Here is a 20,564-nt window from a genome sequence, read left to right on the forward strand (position 1 = left end):
CATGTGGGGGATGCTGAGTTCTGACGATCCAATCCCATACTCTCTTTATAACACGGAAGTCCCCCTCCCCCACCTACTAGTTGGGCCACTGCCAGATGGGGAGGAGGTAAGCAGGCAGGCAGGGATTGGCTGGTTTAGCCTGGCCACTGCCAGTGTCCCCTAGGTCAGGCGCCAGGGACAAAGACTTTCCAAGAGGAGGGGAGAGGAGGCTGTGTGGATAAGCTTGTGTGGTCTGAAGGTACTTGGCTGGGGGTCTTGATCCTGGGTAGCAAAGGATGCTGCCCAAGGGTGGGGTGACTTCAGAGAGCCTCTGGTAGCAGAGTGGCTACTGGTGGGTGGTTAGCTATCTCTCTGTGTCTCTGTCTTTCTTTTTCTCCCTCTCACTCACTCTGCCTCTCTCTGTAGAATTGTCTAGGTCCTCCTCCCCTCTCTGAATCACCACTTGCCCAGTGCTGACCACTCACCATGCCTACCCCTCTCTGTCCCTGCCCCTCCCATCCCAGTGTGAGGGAGGGGCTCTCCCTCTGTTCCTGAAGAGTCCAGAGAGCTCACCCTTGGGCCCATTTCCTCGGCCTCAGGAAAATCTGTCCCCTCTGCCTCCAGGATGCTGAGCCTGTCCTGGCTGGGACTCGGGCAGGTGGCAGCCTCCCCATGGCTGCTCCTGCTGCTGGTGGGGTCCTCCTGGCTCTTGGCCCGCGTTCTGGCCTGGAGCTACAGCTTCTATGACACTTGTTGCCGCCTCCGGTGTTTCCCACAGCCCCCGAAGCGGAACTGGTTTTGGGGTCACCTCGGACTGGTGAGTGTGGGTGGCAGGACGGGCCTGGGGCATCAGGGTGGATGCACTTTCCCAGGGGTGGGGAACGGGGACCTGGGGTGGGTGCCTGGGGTCTGGGACAGCAGAGAATGAGGAAGGTTAGGGAGCCGTTCTTTAATCACTCATTCATCCCAGGCCATTTCCACATCTTCATCTTCGCACCCCTAGCCTGTTTGGGATTCATTTTCTGCCTCTCTTCCCCACATTAATGTCCCTGTGAAGGGCTCCCAGGGCGGGCTGCACAGAGCAGGGTCCCTTGGCATTCCCAGTGTCCATGGCTACCCCAGAGACCTTCTCAGGGGCGCTGTCCAGGGTCTGCTCCCTACCTGGCCCATTCCCTTGTGTCTTCTCACTTACCTACAGGAATTAACTATGACCTCCCCACCTCTACTCACAGGGGTCTAGCTCTCCACCCACTCCCCTCCCCAGGAAAGCTTCCTCTCAGTCTACACTTCCCTGCTGAGATGTCCCAATAGGCCCATTGCCCAACCTGAATAAAGTTAACCACTCACTTCCCCTTACAGAAGTTTTCTTTGACTCCTCACCTGCAAGGACCTTTGACTTGGGTCTGCTCATACTTAAAGAATTAATTGTCCAGTTACTTATTTTCCACCTCTTTACCTGGATAGTTGCTCTGGGGATCAGATACTACATTGTCCAGCCCAGGAGCTGGCATACAGTAGGCACTCAGGTAAGTGTTTGATGACATAGGAGGTGAGCTTGCCATTACCTGCCATGTTCAAGGTCAAATGGATGAGCGGCTAGCTCTTCCCATCCCCAGACAGGCTGAGGGAGGAGCACAGCTCTCCTTAACTGCCCAGCATGAGGACCACAGCTGGCGGAAGGACTTCATGCTATTTTACTGATCATTATGGCCAAGTTTGGAATGAGGGCATTCCAAGCTCATTGTGAAGTTTGCCTGAGATGCTGTGTCTGGGAATGTTCTTACCAAACCCTGGGGGCAGCAGGAATGTTATAAAGTTGCCGTTTCCACTCCCTGTTCCAGGGCTTGGCCATGCAGGCTGGTCTTGGTCACTCTTCTCTCCTCCAGTCCCTCTTGCTGTGACCTCAGCTGAGTCACTCTCCCTCTCTGGGCCAATCTCCTCAAATGCCTCAGCGTTCATAGGGAGCAGGGAACAGTCACAAAAGTGAAGATGACTTGTATTCACCTGTCAGGAGCACCTGGAAGTATTTGTCAGGCCAGGATGGGGCTTCCCGTGGGACTGGAGAGGATGCCTCACTGGGAGGCAAGGCCCCCTCCTTCTCCTTTTGGGGGACGCGGCCTGGGTTTCTTCATTTGTAAAAGGCATGGCTGATGGGGGAGTCCGTAGGTTCAGGGGATAGGTTCATAGATAGTCCATAAGTTCATAGGTAGAGGTAGATAGACAGGTAGACAGACAGACAGACAGGATACACCATGAAAGCTGGCGGGCAGAAGAGGACGTAGGTGGGAGCTGCCCTCCTGACTGATGACAGAGCTCACACCTGTGTCCTGGGGTCTGTCAGAGCTGGAAGGTCTGCATACCTTCACCCTCTGGGGAGCAGTGGGGGGGGTGTGGACTAGCCAGGACATGACAGGACAGGGGAACGAGCCCCAGTATAAAACAAGAGGCCACCCTGCTGTTCCTGTGGGCGCCTCCCTGAGATTGGAACGACTCCCAGAGAAGAAAGATCTGACTTCTCACGCCAAGGTCGGCCTCTCTGGGGGCAGGGAGCATGTCTTCTCCCTGTGTCCTGGGAGGGACCCTTGGGACATGGAGAGTCTTCCGGGATCCCTCTGCCCCCAAGGGAAGGAGCAGGAAGAAACAGAGATCCCCTCCATCTATGCAGAGTATGGACACACTGACCACTGCAGAGGTTGCAGGGGAACTTGCCGTGGCTCGTTCTGTGGAGGTGATGGCCTCTGTCTTGCTTGTAGGTCCACCCCACAGAGCAGGGCTTGAGGGTCTTAATTCAGCTGGTGGCCGCCTACTCGAAGGGGTTTGTGACGTGGCTGGGCCCCACCATGCCCCTTATCACTTTGTGCCACCCTGACATGATCCGGACTATCACCAATGCCTCAGGTACTCATGCAGAGCTTGTGGTGATGGGCTGTGACACAACCCACGGCTGTCAACCCCTCTTTCTCGAAGCTTCACGCAACACCAGCAGGTCACTGGCCTCACTTCCCCCTTCTCTCTCAGCCATCTTCCTCTTCCCTTCTTGTGTTTGTCAATCCCCATCTCACTGTCTCCTTCTTCCACTGCTGTCCAATCCCCCACCCCAACCCTGGTGTCCTGGGCACCACTGGGACCCCAAGAGCCCTCAATCCAAGGCTCAGTCCTGGAGGAACCCTCAATCTTGAGGAGATGGGTTGACAGAGAGGTCCTTGACCTGGTGAGGTAAGGAATTGGCCAGAGGGACATGGCTGTGTCATCCCACAGACGAATCAAGGCCTCTGCTGGGGCAGGCCGGAAGACTTCCTAGAGGAGGAATTATTGGAACTGGGTATACAATGACAAGCAGAAATTTTTTTAAAGCAGAGGGCAGAGTGGTGCGATGGACATCAATAGCATCTGAGGTCCCCTGCCAGGCCTGGCCTCAGTCCCACCCATCCCCATCCCCAGAGCAACAAGTGTTGGCAGAGTACCTGCGCTGCTTTTTCTGTGACACCCACCTCTGGTGGGTTGGTTCCTTCCACCCTATTCTACAATCTTGTCTGCTCCAAGTTCATTGCTCTTCTGCTTGAGGGCCCAGGAATCTCCTTGATGGGACTCTACCCCAGCCTAGCTCCCTTCACTTGCTTCTGTTTCTTCTACTTCCAGACAGGCCAGGCTGAGCAGGGGAATAAGCAGCATCCAACAGAAACCTTAGCTTTAACGCCCAAATTCTGGGTGACTCGACTCTGGGAAGGCACCCAGCTCTCTCTGGCTGCCAAGGTGTTTTTCAGTTGTGAGAGGTGAAAACTCAACCCTATGTGGTCTAATCAAAGAAAGGAAATCTATTTACAGTGAAGTCCAGGGAGCATTGTCTTCAGGCATGGCTGGATCCAGGTCTCAAATAACATCATCAAGAATCTGTCTTCATTGTTTCGGGTTCTGTTTTCCTCTGTGATGGCTTCACTTTCATTCTGGTAAAGAAACTCAACCCCCATGGGAAAGTGAGCTTATTCCCAACAGTTCCAGGGGAAAAGTTGCAAAACTCTCTTTAATTTTCTTGGGCTGCATCCCAGGGTCAGTTTCTCATTTAATCACTGTGGCTCTGATTACCCAGTCTTGGCAAGTGTAGGTTCTCAGAGCTATTGTTTTGGGGCTCAAAGCAGTTTGATGGCTAAGAACTCAGGTCCTGGAATTCTGATGGACTTGGGCTCAGATCTCTGGCAGGCCACTTACCATCTGGGAGACTGGGGGCAAATGACTTCATCATTCAGAGTCTCAGTTTTCTTATATGGAAAATGAGGAGAGAGGAGAAGCCAGGTGAATGTGGTGTTTGGGATCCAAATGGGGGAAAGACCCTTTTTGTTCCTGTAACCAAAGAGCCCCAATTGTTGTACCAAGGGTCTGGGGAAGGATTCCAGGAGGAGACTGAGCTGCTGGAAAGGATGCACAGGGCTCAGGTCCGGGTCTTTGTTCTGCAGGGTCCTTCCATCTGGCCATCTAGAAAGACTGTGAATGGGGTCCTTTTTGTTTCTCTTCAGATTCAGAGCTCAGAGGAAGGTCTTCTGTACACACAAAACCTGGCGAGCACCTATGGGGATGTGTGCTGCTGGTGGGTGGGTCCCTGGCATGCAGTCATCCGAATCTTCCACCCCACCTGCATCAAGCCTGTGCTCTTTGCTCCAGGTAGACACCCCACGGCCACGGCTTGCTCACTGCTGAAGTCTCTGTGCTGCCGACAGCGTGGTGGGTGACCCAGATGCAGCTGTGGGGATGCCACTGCCTCTGTCTTGCCTGGACCCCACATGCCAGATCTCTGGTCACGTCTGCTCACACCTAGGGTGTGATTGTGCAATGTCTGCTGTATGGCCAGGTCTGGTCACGTTTATGTTTCCACCTGTGTTCTGGTTACGGCCGATATACTTTATACCTGGTTATACCTGGCATATGGTACATGGTAACCATGAAGATGGCCTTAGTCATGTCTGGGGCTCACCTGTGGCCAAGGATATTCAAGGCATGTGGGGAGTGTGTCTGGTTTTTTTTTTTTTTGTTTTTGTTTTTGTTTTGTTTTGTTTTTTTTTGTCTGGGATGCTATTTGAGATTGTCTGGTTCTCCTGTGGGTCGTGTCTGGACCATGTTTGGAGTTTGTCTGAGGTCTGGAACCTTGAGTCCTTCTGAGAAATGCTGAGGCCTTATGTGAGCCTTGTCCAGGGCAGGTCTTAGGATATGGCTGGGTCATACCTGGTCCATGCCTGGGACATTAGTGGGACCGTATTTAAGTCCTGCCTGGGACCATCTGTGAGACAGACTGAGGTCGTGTCAGATTGTCTCTGGGTCCATGTCAGAGGATGCTGCATCAGGTCAGTGTGTGTTATACATGTTGTTTCATGCCAGGGCATGTTAACATGTGTTGGGGCCATGTCAGGAGATGTCAGAGAGTTCTGGGACAGATGCGATGTCCTAGGTCCCTGTAAAGGCATTTTGTGGAGTGCTGATTTGTGCTCAGGTGTTTCGAACATGTTGGACTGGCACAACATGTGTTGTGCCACATTTTAGGGAGCATCTAAGTACATAAGGGTGTGTCCATGGGCTCTGCCTTTGCTCTGCTCTGTGCTGCAGCCTGGTATGGTGCCCCCTCACCTCCCCACTCTGTTTCCTCCGCTCTTGTCCCCATTCCTGCTAAGCTGGTCTTGGAGGGAGTATGAGTTCCCCTGTCTGGGCCCTCCACTCCCCCAACCCAAACCCCTCCCCTCCCCCTCCCCATGACCCCTGATGGTCCTCATTTGTGTCAGCTGCCATTGCACCCAAGGACGCGGTCTTCTACAGCTTCTTGAAGCCCTGGCTGGGTGAGTAACTGTGGGTGAAGGGGACTGGAGACAACCTTGGGGACCCAGGGGGAAGCAGTGCCTTTGCCCACTTCTTGCGGCTGCCTCTACTAGGGGATGGGCTCCTGCTGAGTGCTGGTGACAAATGGAGCAGCCATCGCCACATGCTGACACCTGCCTTCCACTTCAACATCCTGAAGCACTATGTGAAGATTTTCAATGACAGTGTAAATGTCATGCATGTGAGTCTTTTGAACCCAGGGTCCCAGCTGAAGTCTTGGGGGCGATGGAGGCTCTGAGATATCTTGTCTGGAATTCTGGCTCTCCTAGACAGCTTTGGGGCCATTGCTCTTCCTCTCTGAGCCTCAATTTTCTCAGCTATATAATGGGAATAATGGTCCCCACTATGCAGGGTAGTCAAGATAATGTAATGTATTCCTGTCCCTGGCACATAGCAGGTGCTCAGAAGGTGTTAATTTCAATGTTTCCCTTACAAAGAAGCCTTCGAACCTGAGACCCACTTGGTTATCCATGAAGGTTGCATAGTAGTTATGCTGAATTAACGAACCACTTCCAAACTCATTGGTCTAAAGCAATAAGGGTTTATTATTGCTAACCTGTCTGTGAGTCAGTTGGTCTTCTGGACATGGATGGGATCACATGTGCCTGTGATCAGCTCTGGGTCAGGTATGTACTTTGCAGATCTGGGCTCAGCCCTCTTACACGTTCGAGGAGTGGCTGGCTGCAGGCTGATCTAGGGCGGTCTCAGCTTGGACAACTGAACTTTCTTTAATGTGATTCTCTCCCTCCAGAAGGCATCTCAGGCTTGTTCCCATGGCTGAGGCAGGGTTCCAGGAGACTGAGAGAAGGCTTCAATGCCTCTTGAGATCTAGGTTTAAGATGATCACCTTGTCATTTTTGCTATGGTCGACTGGCCAAAGCAAGTCAAAAGGCCATTATAGAATCAAAAGGTGGTGAAAAAGCATCCACCTTTTAATGGGAGTTGCTGAAAAATCACATTGAAAAGGTGTGGATATAAGGAAGTGAAGAATTGGAGGTGGGGTTTTGTGAAGGGCCTGGGATTATTTTCACACTTGCAAGCTAAGGAGTGAGATTGTTATGGTTTTGTGGATTGTGCCAGAAGACACGAGACTCCTGTGTCAGAGACAAAGAACAATTTATTACTCATAGCACAGCAAGCACACGTACTTCTTGGTTTGCATTCTTTCTCTAAGTCACCAAATCCTGTGAGGATAACATAGGTGGGCTTCAATGCTTATGCAGTATGTTGCATTACAGGAGAGGCATACCAGGTTCAGGGACTCTATGACGTCTGGTAATTAAAAGCAAGCCTGACATTTGTGTGTGGGAAATATTACCTTATTCCTTAAGTGTGTTTGCTGAAAATGCAACTCTGAGAAATGCCTAAGTAAAGAATATCAGACCCTTGCCTTTTTTGGGCATACCCAGCAAAAAGGTGGAGGGGTGCTCAGGGCCCATGAATCGCCTCTTTCAACATAGGGGAATTTTTCTTAATTTATGACAATTAAGATGATGAAAGCTAACATTTCTCAGAAACTTACTATACACCAGAATCTATGTGCACATTCCATGACATATATTGTCTAATTTGATTTTCACAACCATATGAGGTAAAGATGATTATTATTACCTCATTACAGGTGATGAAAATAGGTTCAGAGAAGTTAGGGAGCTTGCCTACATTCACACAGCTAGCAAGTGAGCTAATGAGTGGAGCTGGGATTCCAACCTGGTTTGTCTGACAACAGAGCAAGTCATATTAACTGTTACTGAAGCTTTGACAGGTGGAGTCCAGAAGGCAGCAGTGAGTTGACCAAGGGCACACAGGGGTGTAGGAGGCAGAGTCAGGATTTGAACTCAGGTCTTCTGACTCTCAGCCATGGGATCTTAATAGTAAGAGTTTGTACTCCCACCCAAGCCTGGTCCTCCCTGGGGATGGGTGCCTGGGGTGGAGGACGAGGAGCCTGGGTCTGGTGGATCCCCTCTTGGTGGTTGGTGTTGGAGAGGGGTTCAGAGGAGGCAGGTGCCAGCCCCAGCTCTGCCTCCTTCTCTGCCCAGGCCAAGTGGAAGCGCCTGGTCTCAGAGGGCAGCACCCGTCTGGACATGTTTGAGCACATCAGCCTCATGACCCTGGACAGTCTGCAGAAATGTGTCTTCAGTTTTGACAGCAATTGCCAGGAGTGAGTGCTTGCTCAGGACCTGGGAACATGAACTGTAGACCCAAGGGAGTAGATGGGGAGGGGAGGGATGACCAGGGCAATCAGATGGGACTTCCTGGAGGAGATGGATCAGAGTTGGACAAAGAAGGACAAGGAAGGGAAAGAGAAAGAGTGATCCTTTCAGGTAAGCAGAAATGTTTGACAAAGGCCAAGGGACTAGGATGAGTGAAGCATGTGCCACAGTAAAGAGCCACCTTGGGAATGAGATTGGAAGGGTTGGCAGGAGCTATATCTTAAGGACATTCAAAATCCAGGCAAAAGGGTATGAACTTTATCTGAGGTTTGAGCAGGTGAGGGTCATGGGCAAAGCTGTTCTTGGACATCCGGGTCTGGAGAAGACCAACTGATGTGTAGACAATGGATGGTGTGAAATTGGATGCAAGATTAGAGAGGGGATTGGGTCCATTGACCAAGTGGGAGAAGATGAAGTCTGAGCTGTATGGAGAGAGAGGAGAGAAGCATAATGTGTCAGCTGGGTTCTGGGTTCATGGAGGCAGCTCACAGAAATGGGAATCAGGGAGAGAAGAAAGTCTGGAGAGTCACGTGTCCTGGATCATCCCCACCATGTATCTGTGGGGCCATCTGTTCCTGGATACTCAGTTTTCTGATGGGCTATATCTCCCAGCTGCTGGTAGCAGGCATTTTCTCAGCCTTCAGGTGAGCTAAGTTGTTACTTTCTTTCATGCCCTCATCCTGCAGGAAGCCTAGTGAATATATTGCTGCCATCTTAGAGCTCAGTGCCCTTGTGGCAAAACGGCACCAGCAGATCTTCATGCACATGGACTTCCTGTACTACCTCACTCCAGATGGGCAACGCTTCCGCAGAGCCTGCCGCCTGGTGCACAACTTCACAGATGCTGTCATCCAGGAACGGCGCCGCACTCTCCCCGATGACGGTGTTGATGACTTCCTCAAGGCCAAGGCTAAGGCCAAGACTTTGGACTTCATTGATGTGCTCCTGCTGACCAAGGTGGGTTTCTCTGGGATCTGGATTCAAGAGGTAGAAAGGACCTTGATTTCATATTTCAAATTGAAGACTTAGACTTGATCCAGAGGGCACTGGGGAGTCATGGGTGGTGTTTGAGGAAAGGAGGGATGGATTAGGGATATGTTTTAGGGATGACTTTATGGAATGTAACCTGCAGAGGACTGCTAAGTCTGCAACTGTGAAGGGCCTGAGATTTTACTCTACTTAATAAGGTAGTCGTGCGTGTGTGTGTGTGTGTGTGTGTGTGTGTGCGTGTGTGTGTGCGCGTGTGTATTTATTTATTTGTATATTAGAATCCAGAGAAGCCCATTTGTTACTCACGGAAATAAGGGTGGCCATAGAATTGTAGCCATGGTTCCTCATTCTAAAATTCTTCTGAGAGCTACATGATGCTTTTATCTGTACATGCAACCAACCAAGCTTCCATCATAGGAGAGGTACCTCTACATTATGAATCTTGGAACTTATATAGGACTGCTGATACATCTGCCCCTTCTTCTTCTTCTCCTCCTCCTCTGCCTATGTCTTGTCTTCCTCCCCTCCCCTTCCCCCTCCTCCTCCCTTCCCCCCTCCTCCTTTTCTTTCTCCTTCTTTCTCTTTCTTCTCCTTCTCCTTCTCCTTCTGTGTGTGTGAGAAAGAGAGAGAGAAGTAGAGAAAAGTGTTTTGGAGTGTAAACCAATTGTCTTCACCAAGAAGGCAAAGTCTACAGGTTCTGTTGGCTTATCACCAGGGGAGATAAGGAATCTCTGGATTTACTATCCAAGAATGAGAGCAAATGGCTCCAGAGCAATGCTCATTTCCAACTTCCAAGGGAAGTTGTCATTCAGTCTCCTGTAATCCAGGTGGCCAATAACTTCTTTCCAGTAAGTCCTCACCATGTAGAAACATGAAGATATTCATGGATCACTGATCCCTCTCACCAGGGACAAAACAGGAGGCAAAGAGGCCACGGAGGAGAAGGCCTGTGGGGTGGGGCCTCTGGTAATAGTTTCTGGATGGATTATGGAGCTTCAGAGATTATCTCAAGTTAGGCTTATGAGCTCTCAGAGTGGATATGATTTGCTGTGTGTGCGGGCGGGTGGGGTGGAGTGGTCTTATACTCTCTCCAGGACAAAGATGGAAAACAATTGTCAGATGAGGATATCCGAGCTGAAGCTGACACCTTCATGTTTGGGGGTAAGCATCCCAGTGTGGGAGTGCAGGGGGTAGGAGTCTGTCCAATCCCAGGGACTTGGCAGGTGGGTCCTGGACCACCCCATCCCACCCCATCTTCCCCATCCTCCCTGAGGGCCCTAACGAAGGGCGCTGTCCGCCCTCTGGTGCTGAACAAGCCCAGAGACCCAAGCCTGTCTGGCTGCCTCTCAGGCCATGACACCACGGCCAGTGGTCTCTCCTGGGTCCTGTACAACCTTGCGAAGCACCCAGAGTATCAGGAGCGCTGTCGGCAGGAGGTGCAAGAGCTCCTGAGGGACCGTGAGCCTAAAGAGATTGAATGGTGAGTGCAGGTCCTCATGTCCTGTTCTGGAACCCCTCTCATTGGCTCTGCTCCCCTGCTGGGGAAGGGGAAAGAACTTTTTGTTGATTGTGTCATTATTGCTTAGAGAGACTAGGAGCAGAATCCAGAGGCCGGGGTCTGGTACCTAGCCTGGAGAGCAGGGGAAAGTGACAGAAAGATCTGGACTGCTAAGAGAATTATTGACAATTATGAAGGCAGATGATACCACTTAGCACATATTCTGTAAGTGAACTTCCACTCCACTCCCTTACTTTTCTCTCCTAAATCACACTCTCTCTGCCCCCCAAATATCTTCACTCCCTGAGTTTTTGCTTGTCTCTTGCCTCCTAACTCCTTCAATACTGTTCAGCCTAGGATTCATGGGGGACACCTAGGGATTGAAATCATTCAATTCTTGTCCAGGAACACCTTCATTCATCCTGTCCCCATTCAGAGAACACTGCTGCACTGCCTTTCTGTCCCCAGTTGTGTGCCATCTCCAATTCTACCAGCCCATTCTGTGTCCTGGAGCTCCAGCCTGCTGGGGGAATAGACTCAGATCAGGACACCCTGGGTCCACCCCCTGGGCAGGGATAGGATGGAGAGTAAGAGAGGCAAGGATAAGAGTAGAGAGAGTGTCTCAGCTGAGACCCTGAGTGATGATCAGTAGGTGTTTGGGTACAGTTGGGGTGCAGTTAATTCAAGAGGACAGGGTGGACAAAAGGGAAGAGGAGGGGAGGAATGGAAGAGGGAGAGGGAGAAGAGAGAGGGAAGGAGGGAGACAGGGAGAGAGAGAGAGAGAGAGAGAGAGAGAGAGAGAGAGAGAGAGACTTAAGTAGGCTCCATGCTTACTGGAGAGGACGACATAGGACTCCATCACTTGAACCTTGAGATCATGACCTGAGATTCAATCAAGAGTCGGACACTCAACAAACTGAACCACCCAGGCACCCCCAGGAAGATCTTTCTAGGGCTAGTGTGGGAAACATACTGGAGAGGACAAGCTGTTGCATGGGGACCAGGAAAATGATTCTGAGGCCTGGGACAGGCCAGGGTCTGGGGGATGTTGAAGAGGCATTGGACTGGACAGGCATTTTTTACGTAATATTTTCCACTCCAAGCCTTCGCTCAGCACAGCAGTCCTGTGAGGTAGGGAAATATTTTTAAGCTTTTTCAACAAGACTTCAAACAAAATTATACACTTGGTAAAAAAAAAAGACTATACAAAACAGAGTTTAGAGTAGAAATGAACTTTTAAAAAAATCCTTGCCCTAGGAGGAACACTTGTCAGTGATTTTCTGTGTATCCTTCCAGAAGACATCTCTCTTTATACCCACATTTATATGAAAACTATCTCCTCTCCCCTTCCAAGTGGGAATTAAGGTCTACACATTAACAACATATCCTTGAGATCTCTTCCTTTTCCCAGAATATGAGTTTTTGAAAAATAGTTTTGAATTACAAAAGCAATGATGAGAACAAGTTCTTCTTGTTCTGAGACGTTACAAAGGAGACTATGGTTATCATTAACATCCTCCCCTGCCAACTTAATCCCCTTTCTGTCTCCTGAGGGGTTTTTAAACTTTTAGACTCATTGATTTGCTATGTCTCTTTCCATAATTATCTATCTATCTATCTATCTATTATCTATCAATAACTATCTATCATCTACCTATGTATCATCCATCTATCATCTATATCATCTATCTATCATCTATCTATCATCTATCTATCATCCATTATCTATCTATCTATCTATCTATCTATCATCTATCTATCATCTATTATCCATCATCTATCTATCACCTATATCACCTATCTATCACCTATCTATCATCTATCATCTATATAATCTTTTTGTCCATTAACACATTTTGCATTTCCATATACATACTGTTTGTAACTTGTTCCATTCACTCAAAAGTGTGTCTTATAGCTCCTTCTCTCTGTGTGCTGCAAAGCTTTCAGTGGTTTACTTGGTTCGCCCCTTTGTTAAGGACCCTTATGTTAGTATTCTCAATTAGAGTAGACATTGCTGAATTGCTTTCCAGAGTCTCTGTTTTGATTTTCCTTTCATCCTACAGTGTGTGATAGGACTTGTGAACCATATTCCCCGCATTCATCCATTCATTCATTCAGTGATAGAGATGGAAAGTGCAAGCAGAGGAGGGGCAGAGAAAGAATCCCAAGCAGAGCCCAATGCAGAGCCAATGCCCACTGCCCATGCAGAGCCCAATGTGGGACTTTGACCCATGAATTGTGAGATCATGCCCTGAGCTGAGACCAAGAGTTGGAGGCTTAACTGACTGAGCCACTTAGGTGTCCCCCATATTCCTCCTTTAAAAATTAAAAACAATTTTTTATTTGTGTGAGAGAGAGCATGCAAGCAGGAAAGAGGAGTAAGGAAGAGGGTGAGAGAGAGAATCTCAAGCAGGCTCCATGCTCAGCACAGAGCCCAGTGCTTGATCCCACAAGCTTAGGATCATGACCTGAGCTGAAATCAAGAGTTGGATGCTCAACCAACTGAACCACCCAGGTGCCCCCTACTTCCTCCTGTTTTGATTGCTGTGTGATATTCTAACATATGGCTGTACTATAATTTCTCTTAACATCTCCCATTGATGGATATTTGGATTGTTTCTACTTTTTTACTAAAACAAACAATAAGTCAGCATCTGTGAACACTGGGCCGCACTTACACATGTAAATGTCTCTCCACTGCAAATTTCCGGAAGGACAATTGCTGAGTCAAAGACAGTTTCAGTTTTTGTCATCTTAATAGCTATTTCAGATCTGTTCCTATCAGCTGAATTTGATGTTACCACCTTTCCCATACCTATAGAATTATTGTATTGAATTTTAAATCTTTGCCAATTTTTCATATTTCCTCTTTTAATGAATATTTATTTAAATAAGGGGTTGAACATCTTTTGCACATTTTGGGGGCTACTCCCAACATTTTAAATACTGAGGTATCATTTATATACATCATATTAGTTTCAGGTGTACAAAAAGTGAGTTGATATTTGTATATATTACAAAATGATCACCACAATTAGTTTGCTGACATTTTTCACCATACATAATTATAGAATTTTTTTTCTTGTGATGAGAACTTTTAAGATCTACTCTCTTAGCGACTTCCAAATATACAATACAGCAGTATTAACCACAATATTATTAATTATAGTCAACTATAGCCAATACAGTATTATTAACTAAAATACAGTAACTATGTAATGCTGTACATTACATCCCTATGACTTAATTATTTTATAACTGAAAGTTATCCTTCACCCATTTGCTTACCTACACCCCCACCCCCACCCCTCACAACAACCAACCTATTCTCTGTATCTAGGAGCCTGTTTTTGTTGTTGTTTGTTCGTTTCTTCAGATTCTACACATAAGTTAGATCATACAGTGCTTGTCTTTCTCTTTCTGACTTATTTCACTTAGCACAACGCCCTTAAGATCCCTCCATGTTGTCTCAAATGGCAAGATGTATTTTTATGGCTGAGTAATATTCCACTGCATGTATATATCACATTTTCTTTATCCATTCACCTATTGATGGACGCAGCTGTTTTTCATAGCCTTGGCTATTATAAATAATGTTGCAATGAACGTAAGTTTACGTATATCTTTTTGAGTTAGTGCTTTCATCTTCTTTGGATAACTACCCAGAAGTGAGATTGCTGGATAGCATGATAGTTGTAGTTTTTAATTTTTTTGAGGAAACTTCGTACTATTTTCCACAGTGGCTGCATGAATTTAAAATCCCACCAACAGTGCCCAGGGTTCCTTTTTCTCCACATCCTCATCAGCATTTGTTATTTCTTGTCTTTTTGGTAATAGCCGTGCTAACAGCTGTGAGGTGTGAGGTGATTTTTCCTTGTGGTTTTGACTTGGATTTCCCTGATAATTAATGATTTTGAGCATCTTTTCATGTACTTATTCATAATTTGTGTGTCTCTTTAAAAAAATGTCTATTCAGGGGTGCCTGGGTGGCTCAGTCAGTTGAATGTCTGACTCTTGATTTCAGCTCAGGTCATGATCCCAGGGTCATGGGACTGAGACCCGCACTGAGCTCTGTGCTGAATGTGGAGCCTGCTTGAGATTCTCTCTCTCTCTCTCTCTCTCTCTCTCTCTCTCTCTCTCTCTCCCTCTCTCTCTCTCTCTCTCCCCCCCTCTCCCTCTCTCCCCCTTTGCCACTCTTCCACACTGTCCCCTGCCTCCCCTCTAAAAAAATAAATAAAAATAAAATGTTTATTCTGATCATTCTTCTGCATACATTGATAAGCCATTTGTATTTCTTGTTATGTGATTAGTACTCATCTTTATTTTTCTCTTTGAGTTTTTCTCTTTTTTTCATATTTACTTACAATAACTCATTTAAAGATTGCCTTTTGACTTTTGAGGGGCACTTCTAGTTAATTGTTATGGAGACAGATTTGTCCAAATTTTCTTTTACAGTCATACTGTCTAGCCTTATGCTAGGGTTTTGTGGGCTTTTCTTACCAGATGTTAGGGCTTCGCTTACTTGTCTCTCCTGTTCCATGGGTCTATTTTCCTATTTTTGCAGCAATGCCACACTGTTTTTTGTTTGTTTGTGTGTTTGTTTGTTTTATCACTGCATCTTTGTAATAAGTCTTTTTTTCTTTAAAAATTTTTTTAATGTTTATTTATTTTTGAGACAGAGAGAGACAGAGCATGAATGGGGGAGGGTCAGAGAGAGGGAGACACAGAATCTGAAACAGGCTCCAGGCTCTGAGCTGCCAGCACAGAGCCCGATGCGGGGCTCAAACTCACGGACCGTGAGATCATGACCTGAGCCGAGGTCGGCTGCTTAACCGACTGAGCCACCCAGGTGCCCCTGTAATAAGTCTTAATACCTGGTAGAGTGAGTTCCTTTTCTTTAATATTTCACTAAATATTTTTTCTTTAATGGTTATTTATTTTTGAGAGAGATAGAGAGAGAGCAGGGAAGGGACAGAGAGGGAGACACAAAATCTGAAGCAGGATCCAGGCTCTAAACTGTCAGCACAGAGCCTGATGTGGGGCTTGAACTCATAAACCGTGAGATCATGACCTGAGCTGAAATTGGCCATTTAACTGACCAAGCCACCCAGGTGCCTCTTTAATATTTCATTTTTAAAATGACCTAGCACTTCATGATCTTCTATTCTTTTGGAAACGTTTTGGATTAAGTTTATCAAGTTCTTAAAACTACCAGGTAGATTTTCATTTGAATTGAACATATTCTATAGGTTGACTTGAATATATGATTGACTTGTGGAAAACAGATTACTTCATAATATGAATGCATACCATTCTAGAATGTGGAAGAAATACCCCATTTTTGGATACTGAAATACTGTTTAGTCTTTTAATAAAGTCCAAAATTTTTCTTAGAGATCTTATACATTTTTGGTTAAATTAACCCTAAGATATATTTTTTAATGTTTATTTTTGAGAGAGAGAGAGAGAGAGCAAGTGCATGCTCTAGTGGGGGAGGGGGAGGCAGAGGATCTGAAGTGAGCTCTGTGCTGACAGCAGAGAGCCTGATGTGGGACTTGAACTCACGAGGACTGAGATCATGACCTCAGCCAAAGATGGACACTTAAATGACTGAGCCACCCAGGCACCACAACCCTAAGATACTTTCATTGCTATGGTGAATCATATCTTCTATTGGGATTGAGAGAAGTTTATAAATTCATTTGGAATATAGAGATTTCATATCTAAGTTTAATCCAGGTATTTATATCTTCTTCTTCTTCTTCTTCTTCTTCTTTTTCTTCTTTTTCTTTTATTTTTTCTAATTAGTTGTTATTTCAACATAGAAAAACAATTTTTTCATTTGCATATACATTTTGTGCCAGTGAACATAGTAAATACTAAGTATGGAGTCTTGTATCCAAAAACATGTTTTCAATAAAAGCTTTTGGAACAACTGGGGAGCTATCCAGAAAAAACTTAACTCAACCTGCTTCTCATGTATTGTAACATGACAACATCAGGATGGAATCAAATATTTAAAAATTTTTAATGTTTATTTATTTTTGAGAGAGAGAGAGAAAGAGAGAGCACGAGTGGGGGAGAAGCAGAGAGGAGAGGGAGACACAGAATCTGAAGCAGGCTCCAGGCTCTGAGTTGTCAGCACAGAGCCTGGTGTGGGGCTCAAACTACAAACCATGAGATCATGACCTGAGCCAAAGTTGGATGCTTAACCTACTGAGCCACGCAGGTGCCCCAGGATGGAATCAAATTTAAAATAAAAAATAAAAGTGCCTTAAACGCTTTAGAGAAAACTGTGGGAAATTATTTTATAGCTCCATAATAAGGAAGCCCTTATTTTTGACAAAAGTGCCAGGAAATATACAAGAAGAGATTGCTGTACTGTTGCCTGAAAAAGATAAAGAGCAGTGTGTATAGTATATAGTATGCTACTGTATAATTTTTTTAATGCAAAAAAGTAGCTCTGGAAGAATACATTAAAAAAAAAAAGAACCTAGGCAAACTGTGAGGATGGGAAATGAGTGAGTTGAGTCGTAAGAATGGTGTTTTATAATTTTCCAGTTTTGAGCCAGTTAACTATATCATTAAAATTTACATCACCACACAAATTGAAGGGGATTAAAGAAAAAGAATTCACCCCCACACCCCCTTACTGGATCTTCAATGTTTATAAAAGGTTTCTGGTGTATTCTCTTGTGTTTTCTAAGCATAGAATCACTATCTGCCAACAATGACACACTTACCCCCACATTTCAGATTGCCTTACTCTCTTTTTTTCTTGTCTAATTGCATTAGCTAGGATCTCTAGTACCATGAGAAATAAAACATTGGATCTGTTTCTTTTGTTTCCTACTCATTGCCTTTTGATTTTGCTCTCTTGCAGTAAACAATATTTAATTTTTATGCAAAATCGTAAACCTTTTTGTGGTTGGATTTTGGGTGTTGTGCTTTGGACAGAAAACCTTCTAAAAATACCCAGCTAAATTTCCTCTCCTATTTCTGTGATACTGCCCTTCTTTTCCAAATACCACTTTATCGAGGTGTGATGGACACATTAAAAAGCTGTACATCTTTAAGGCGCACAACTTAATGGGTTTGGAGATATTTGATCCATCTGGAATTTATTTCGTTATAGGGAGAGATGATCTCATGGGGCAGTAGAGAACTGGGGTGGGGGTGGGGGGTAAGGGTCTCTGTTTTTGCTCCCTGGATAACTGTTGCGGGGCGGGGGTGGGGAGGGGTCCTTAGGGACGACCTGGCCCAGTTGCCTTTCCTGACCATGTGCATCAAGGAGAGTCTGCGGTTGCACCCCCCGGTCACAGTCGTCTCCCGCTGCTGTACCCAGGACGTCGTGCTCCCAGATGGCCGGGTTATCCCCAAAGGTGCCCACAACACCAGGGGGAGGAGCCTCGTGGGCAGGAAGAGGGGCCCATCAGGCAGGGTGAAACCCTTCCTGACGGGCCCCTCCCCTCCCACAGGTGTTATCTGCCTCGTTAGTATTTTCGGGACCCACCACAATCCATCCGTGTGGCCAGACCCTGAGGTGCTGCCTCCCCCTCCCTCCCCTCCACCCACCCTCATGCTTGGCCACTTCCCTAGCGGGGCCTAAGGGAGGGCTCAGGGTTCTGACCTGGCAAGTCACTCCCTCCATGAAACGCACACCTGTGTCTCCAAAGCCGGCTGTCCTGGGAAACCCCATCCAACAGTCCCGCCTCTCTCCGCCCCCAGGTATACAATCCTTTCCGCTTTGACCCACAAAACATCAAGGAAAGGTCTTCCCTGGCTTTTATTCCCTTCTCCGCGGGACCCAGGTGAGCGCAGCGGGCATCTGAGGTGGGGATGAGGTGGTGAGGGCAGGGGTCTGGGCCTGAGATCCCAGACGTGGCTGTGGGGGCGGGAAAGGGGGTGTTGAGGATGGTTCTCCTTCTCTCCCCTCCTCCAGAGGTTGGGGGTAAAGTCCTGGGCAGTGGGGGTTTACTGGGTCCAAAGAGGGCTCCGCGGTGTGCTCAGAGTCCCTTCCCTCTGTCTGGGAGTTCAGGGCTGGGATCTGAGCCAAGCTCAGGGACCCCCGTATGGGGGTCCCGGGCACGGTTAGTCCCCTCCGGTATCCCTGCGGGCGGGGCTGGCGGTCCCGGGCCAGGTTCGGGGCGCGACGGGACCTGCTGGGGTCCCTGGCGAGTGAGTGCCCACTGCCGCCCGCAGGAACTGCATCGGGCAGACGTTCGCCCTGACCGAGATAAAGGTGGTCCTGGCGCTCACGCTGCTGCGCTTTCGGGTCCTGCCCGACAAGGAGGAGCCGCGCAGGAAGCCGGAGCTCATCCTGCGCGCCGAGGGCGGGCTTTGGCTGCGGGTGGAGCCGCTGAGCGCGGGCCCCCAGTGACCCGCCAGCTCCTCCTGGCTTGGGATCCACCCCGACCCTACACACGCCCCCTGGCGGATTCCCAGGACTAGGTCTCCTCTGCCGGGGCGCCACTGCCAGCCAGCAGGGGGCGCTCGGGACCTGCGGGAACGCAGGGAGGGGTGGAGGGGTGGAGGGGTGGGGGTGGGGTGGAGGGGTGGGAGTAGGGGTGGGGGTGGGGTGGTGGGTGTGTGAGCGCAAGACCTTGACAGCCTTTCCAGCTGACCACAGGCACGCGCCCATGCTGATTGCGGGTTCTCCCAAAATCAAATCTATGGTCACTCCAGATCTCCAGTGAACAGATAGAGAATAAAGCAAAGAAAAGCATACTAAAACTGTAAATTTTCCCAATAGTCTCTAAATTCAACAACTGGTAAGGGGTCTCCAGACTGCCTGCCAGCCCTCCCTCCATATACCCCCTGCTCCTTACACACACATCATATCTCACATCAGAGTGCTACATTTGTTCCAAAGGAGGGACCTACATTGACACATCATTATTATCTTGGTGTTGTGTATTTGGTGGATTTTGACAAATGGATAATTGAAACAGGGTGCTGTCGAAAAACACCACCAGATGCCGAATAGAAGCGGGGCAAGATTTTATTCATGGCCGGGCCAAACCTGATCTCCTGATCTTAAGGAGAAAAGTGCAGAGAATGGCTCCGAACAAAGGTAGCAGTGAGCTTATATGGATTTTAGCAAGTCAGAATACATCATTATTTAGTTAACCAATTACAATTTACAACATTTCATGGTAGCCAATTATATTGTGACATACAGACCTTAGTTTTGGTGGGAACCTATCAATTTAAAGTTCTTTGTCCTAAGAGGGTTTAAAATGACCAATCATGGACACCTAAGATACCATGAGGCAGTCAGTTGGAGACTTTTTACATGTTGGTCTTTGCCTAGGCCAGATGTTGGTAGAAGAGATAGGGGAAGGTTTTGTAACCTAAGTTATCCATTTAGCAAGCAGGCGAAGTTACGGAAGCAAGATAGGGCGGTTAGTAATTTCCGATAATCCTAATAGGGAACTACATAAGCTTTTATCTCAATTATTCATGAAAGGTGAGTTTAAGCCAAACTTATATACAATAAGCTTTCTGATATCTTATAAGTTGACCTATTACAATAATGACATGTATCCATTATTATAGTATCATACAGAGTAGTTTACTGCCTTAAAACACCCCTGTGCTCTGCCTCTTCATCTCTTCCTCCCCTCAGCCCCTGGCAACTACTGATATTTTTACTTTTTCCGTAGTTTTGCCTTTTCCAGGATGTACGGCAGTTGGAATCATATTGTATGTAGACTTTTCATGCTGGCTTCTTGTACTTAGTAATAGGCATTTAAACTTCCTTCGTGTCTTTTCTTGACTAGATGGCTCGCTTGTTTTTAGTGCGGAATAAAATTCCGTTGTAGGATGTATTATCTATTCATTCACCCACTCTGATTTATTTTTAATCAGGTTCATGTGTTACTAAACCAAAATAAATATTTAAATGTAATATAATATCAAATACAAAGATATGGAAAAGAGAAAGGAAACCAAATAAAAACGAAACCCTCAGGGCACCAAGAAAACTAGTAAATCTGGATTATTTCCTAATGAAGCAAACT

The 20,564-nt window shown here is 47.2% G+C and overlaps 1 protein-coding gene across 3 annotated transcripts; it reads left to right on the forward strand.

Moving 5' to 3' along the window:
* Positions 1–133: 133 nt before the first annotated feature.
* LOC124524536 (cytochrome P450 4F3) lies at positions 134–19,082 on the forward strand. Of its 3 annotated transcripts, none has more exons than XM_047096846.1 (13): positions 134–238; positions 604–796; positions 2,733–2,877; positions 5,745–5,798; positions 5,892–6,019; positions 7,878–7,999; positions 8,738–9,008; positions 10,136–10,202; positions 10,392–10,521; positions 17,791–17,924; positions 18,021–18,085; positions 18,271–18,353; positions 18,745–19,082. In XM_047096846.1, the coding sequence occupies exons 2-13, from the start codon at positions 605–607 to the stop codon at positions 18,920–18,922; spliced, it is 1,569 nt and encodes a 522-aa protein (XP_046952802.1). In that variant the 5' UTR covers positions 134–238; position 604; the 3' UTR covers positions 18,923–19,082. The 3 variants fall into 3 exon arrangements, with proteins under 3 accessions (XP_046952802.1, XP_046952801.1, XP_046952803.1); XM_047096845.1 differs by lacking the exon at positions 2,733–2,877 and adding an exon at positions 4,491–4,635; XM_047096847.1 differs by lacking the exons at positions 2,733–2,877; positions 5,745–5,798 and adding an exon at positions 4,491–4,635.
* The last annotated feature ends 1,482 nt before the right edge of the window (positions 19,083–20,564 follow it).

The sequence above is a fragment of the Lynx rufus genome, unplaced genomic scaffold, assembly GCF_022079265.1.
Source record: "Lynx rufus isolate CCGP_SWC_20201006 ecotype Redwood Valley unplaced genomic scaffold, mLynRuf1.p SCAF_4, whole genome shotgun sequence".
Classification (NCBI taxonomy): Eukaryota; Metazoa; Chordata; class Mammalia; order Carnivora; family Felidae; genus Lynx; species Lynx rufus.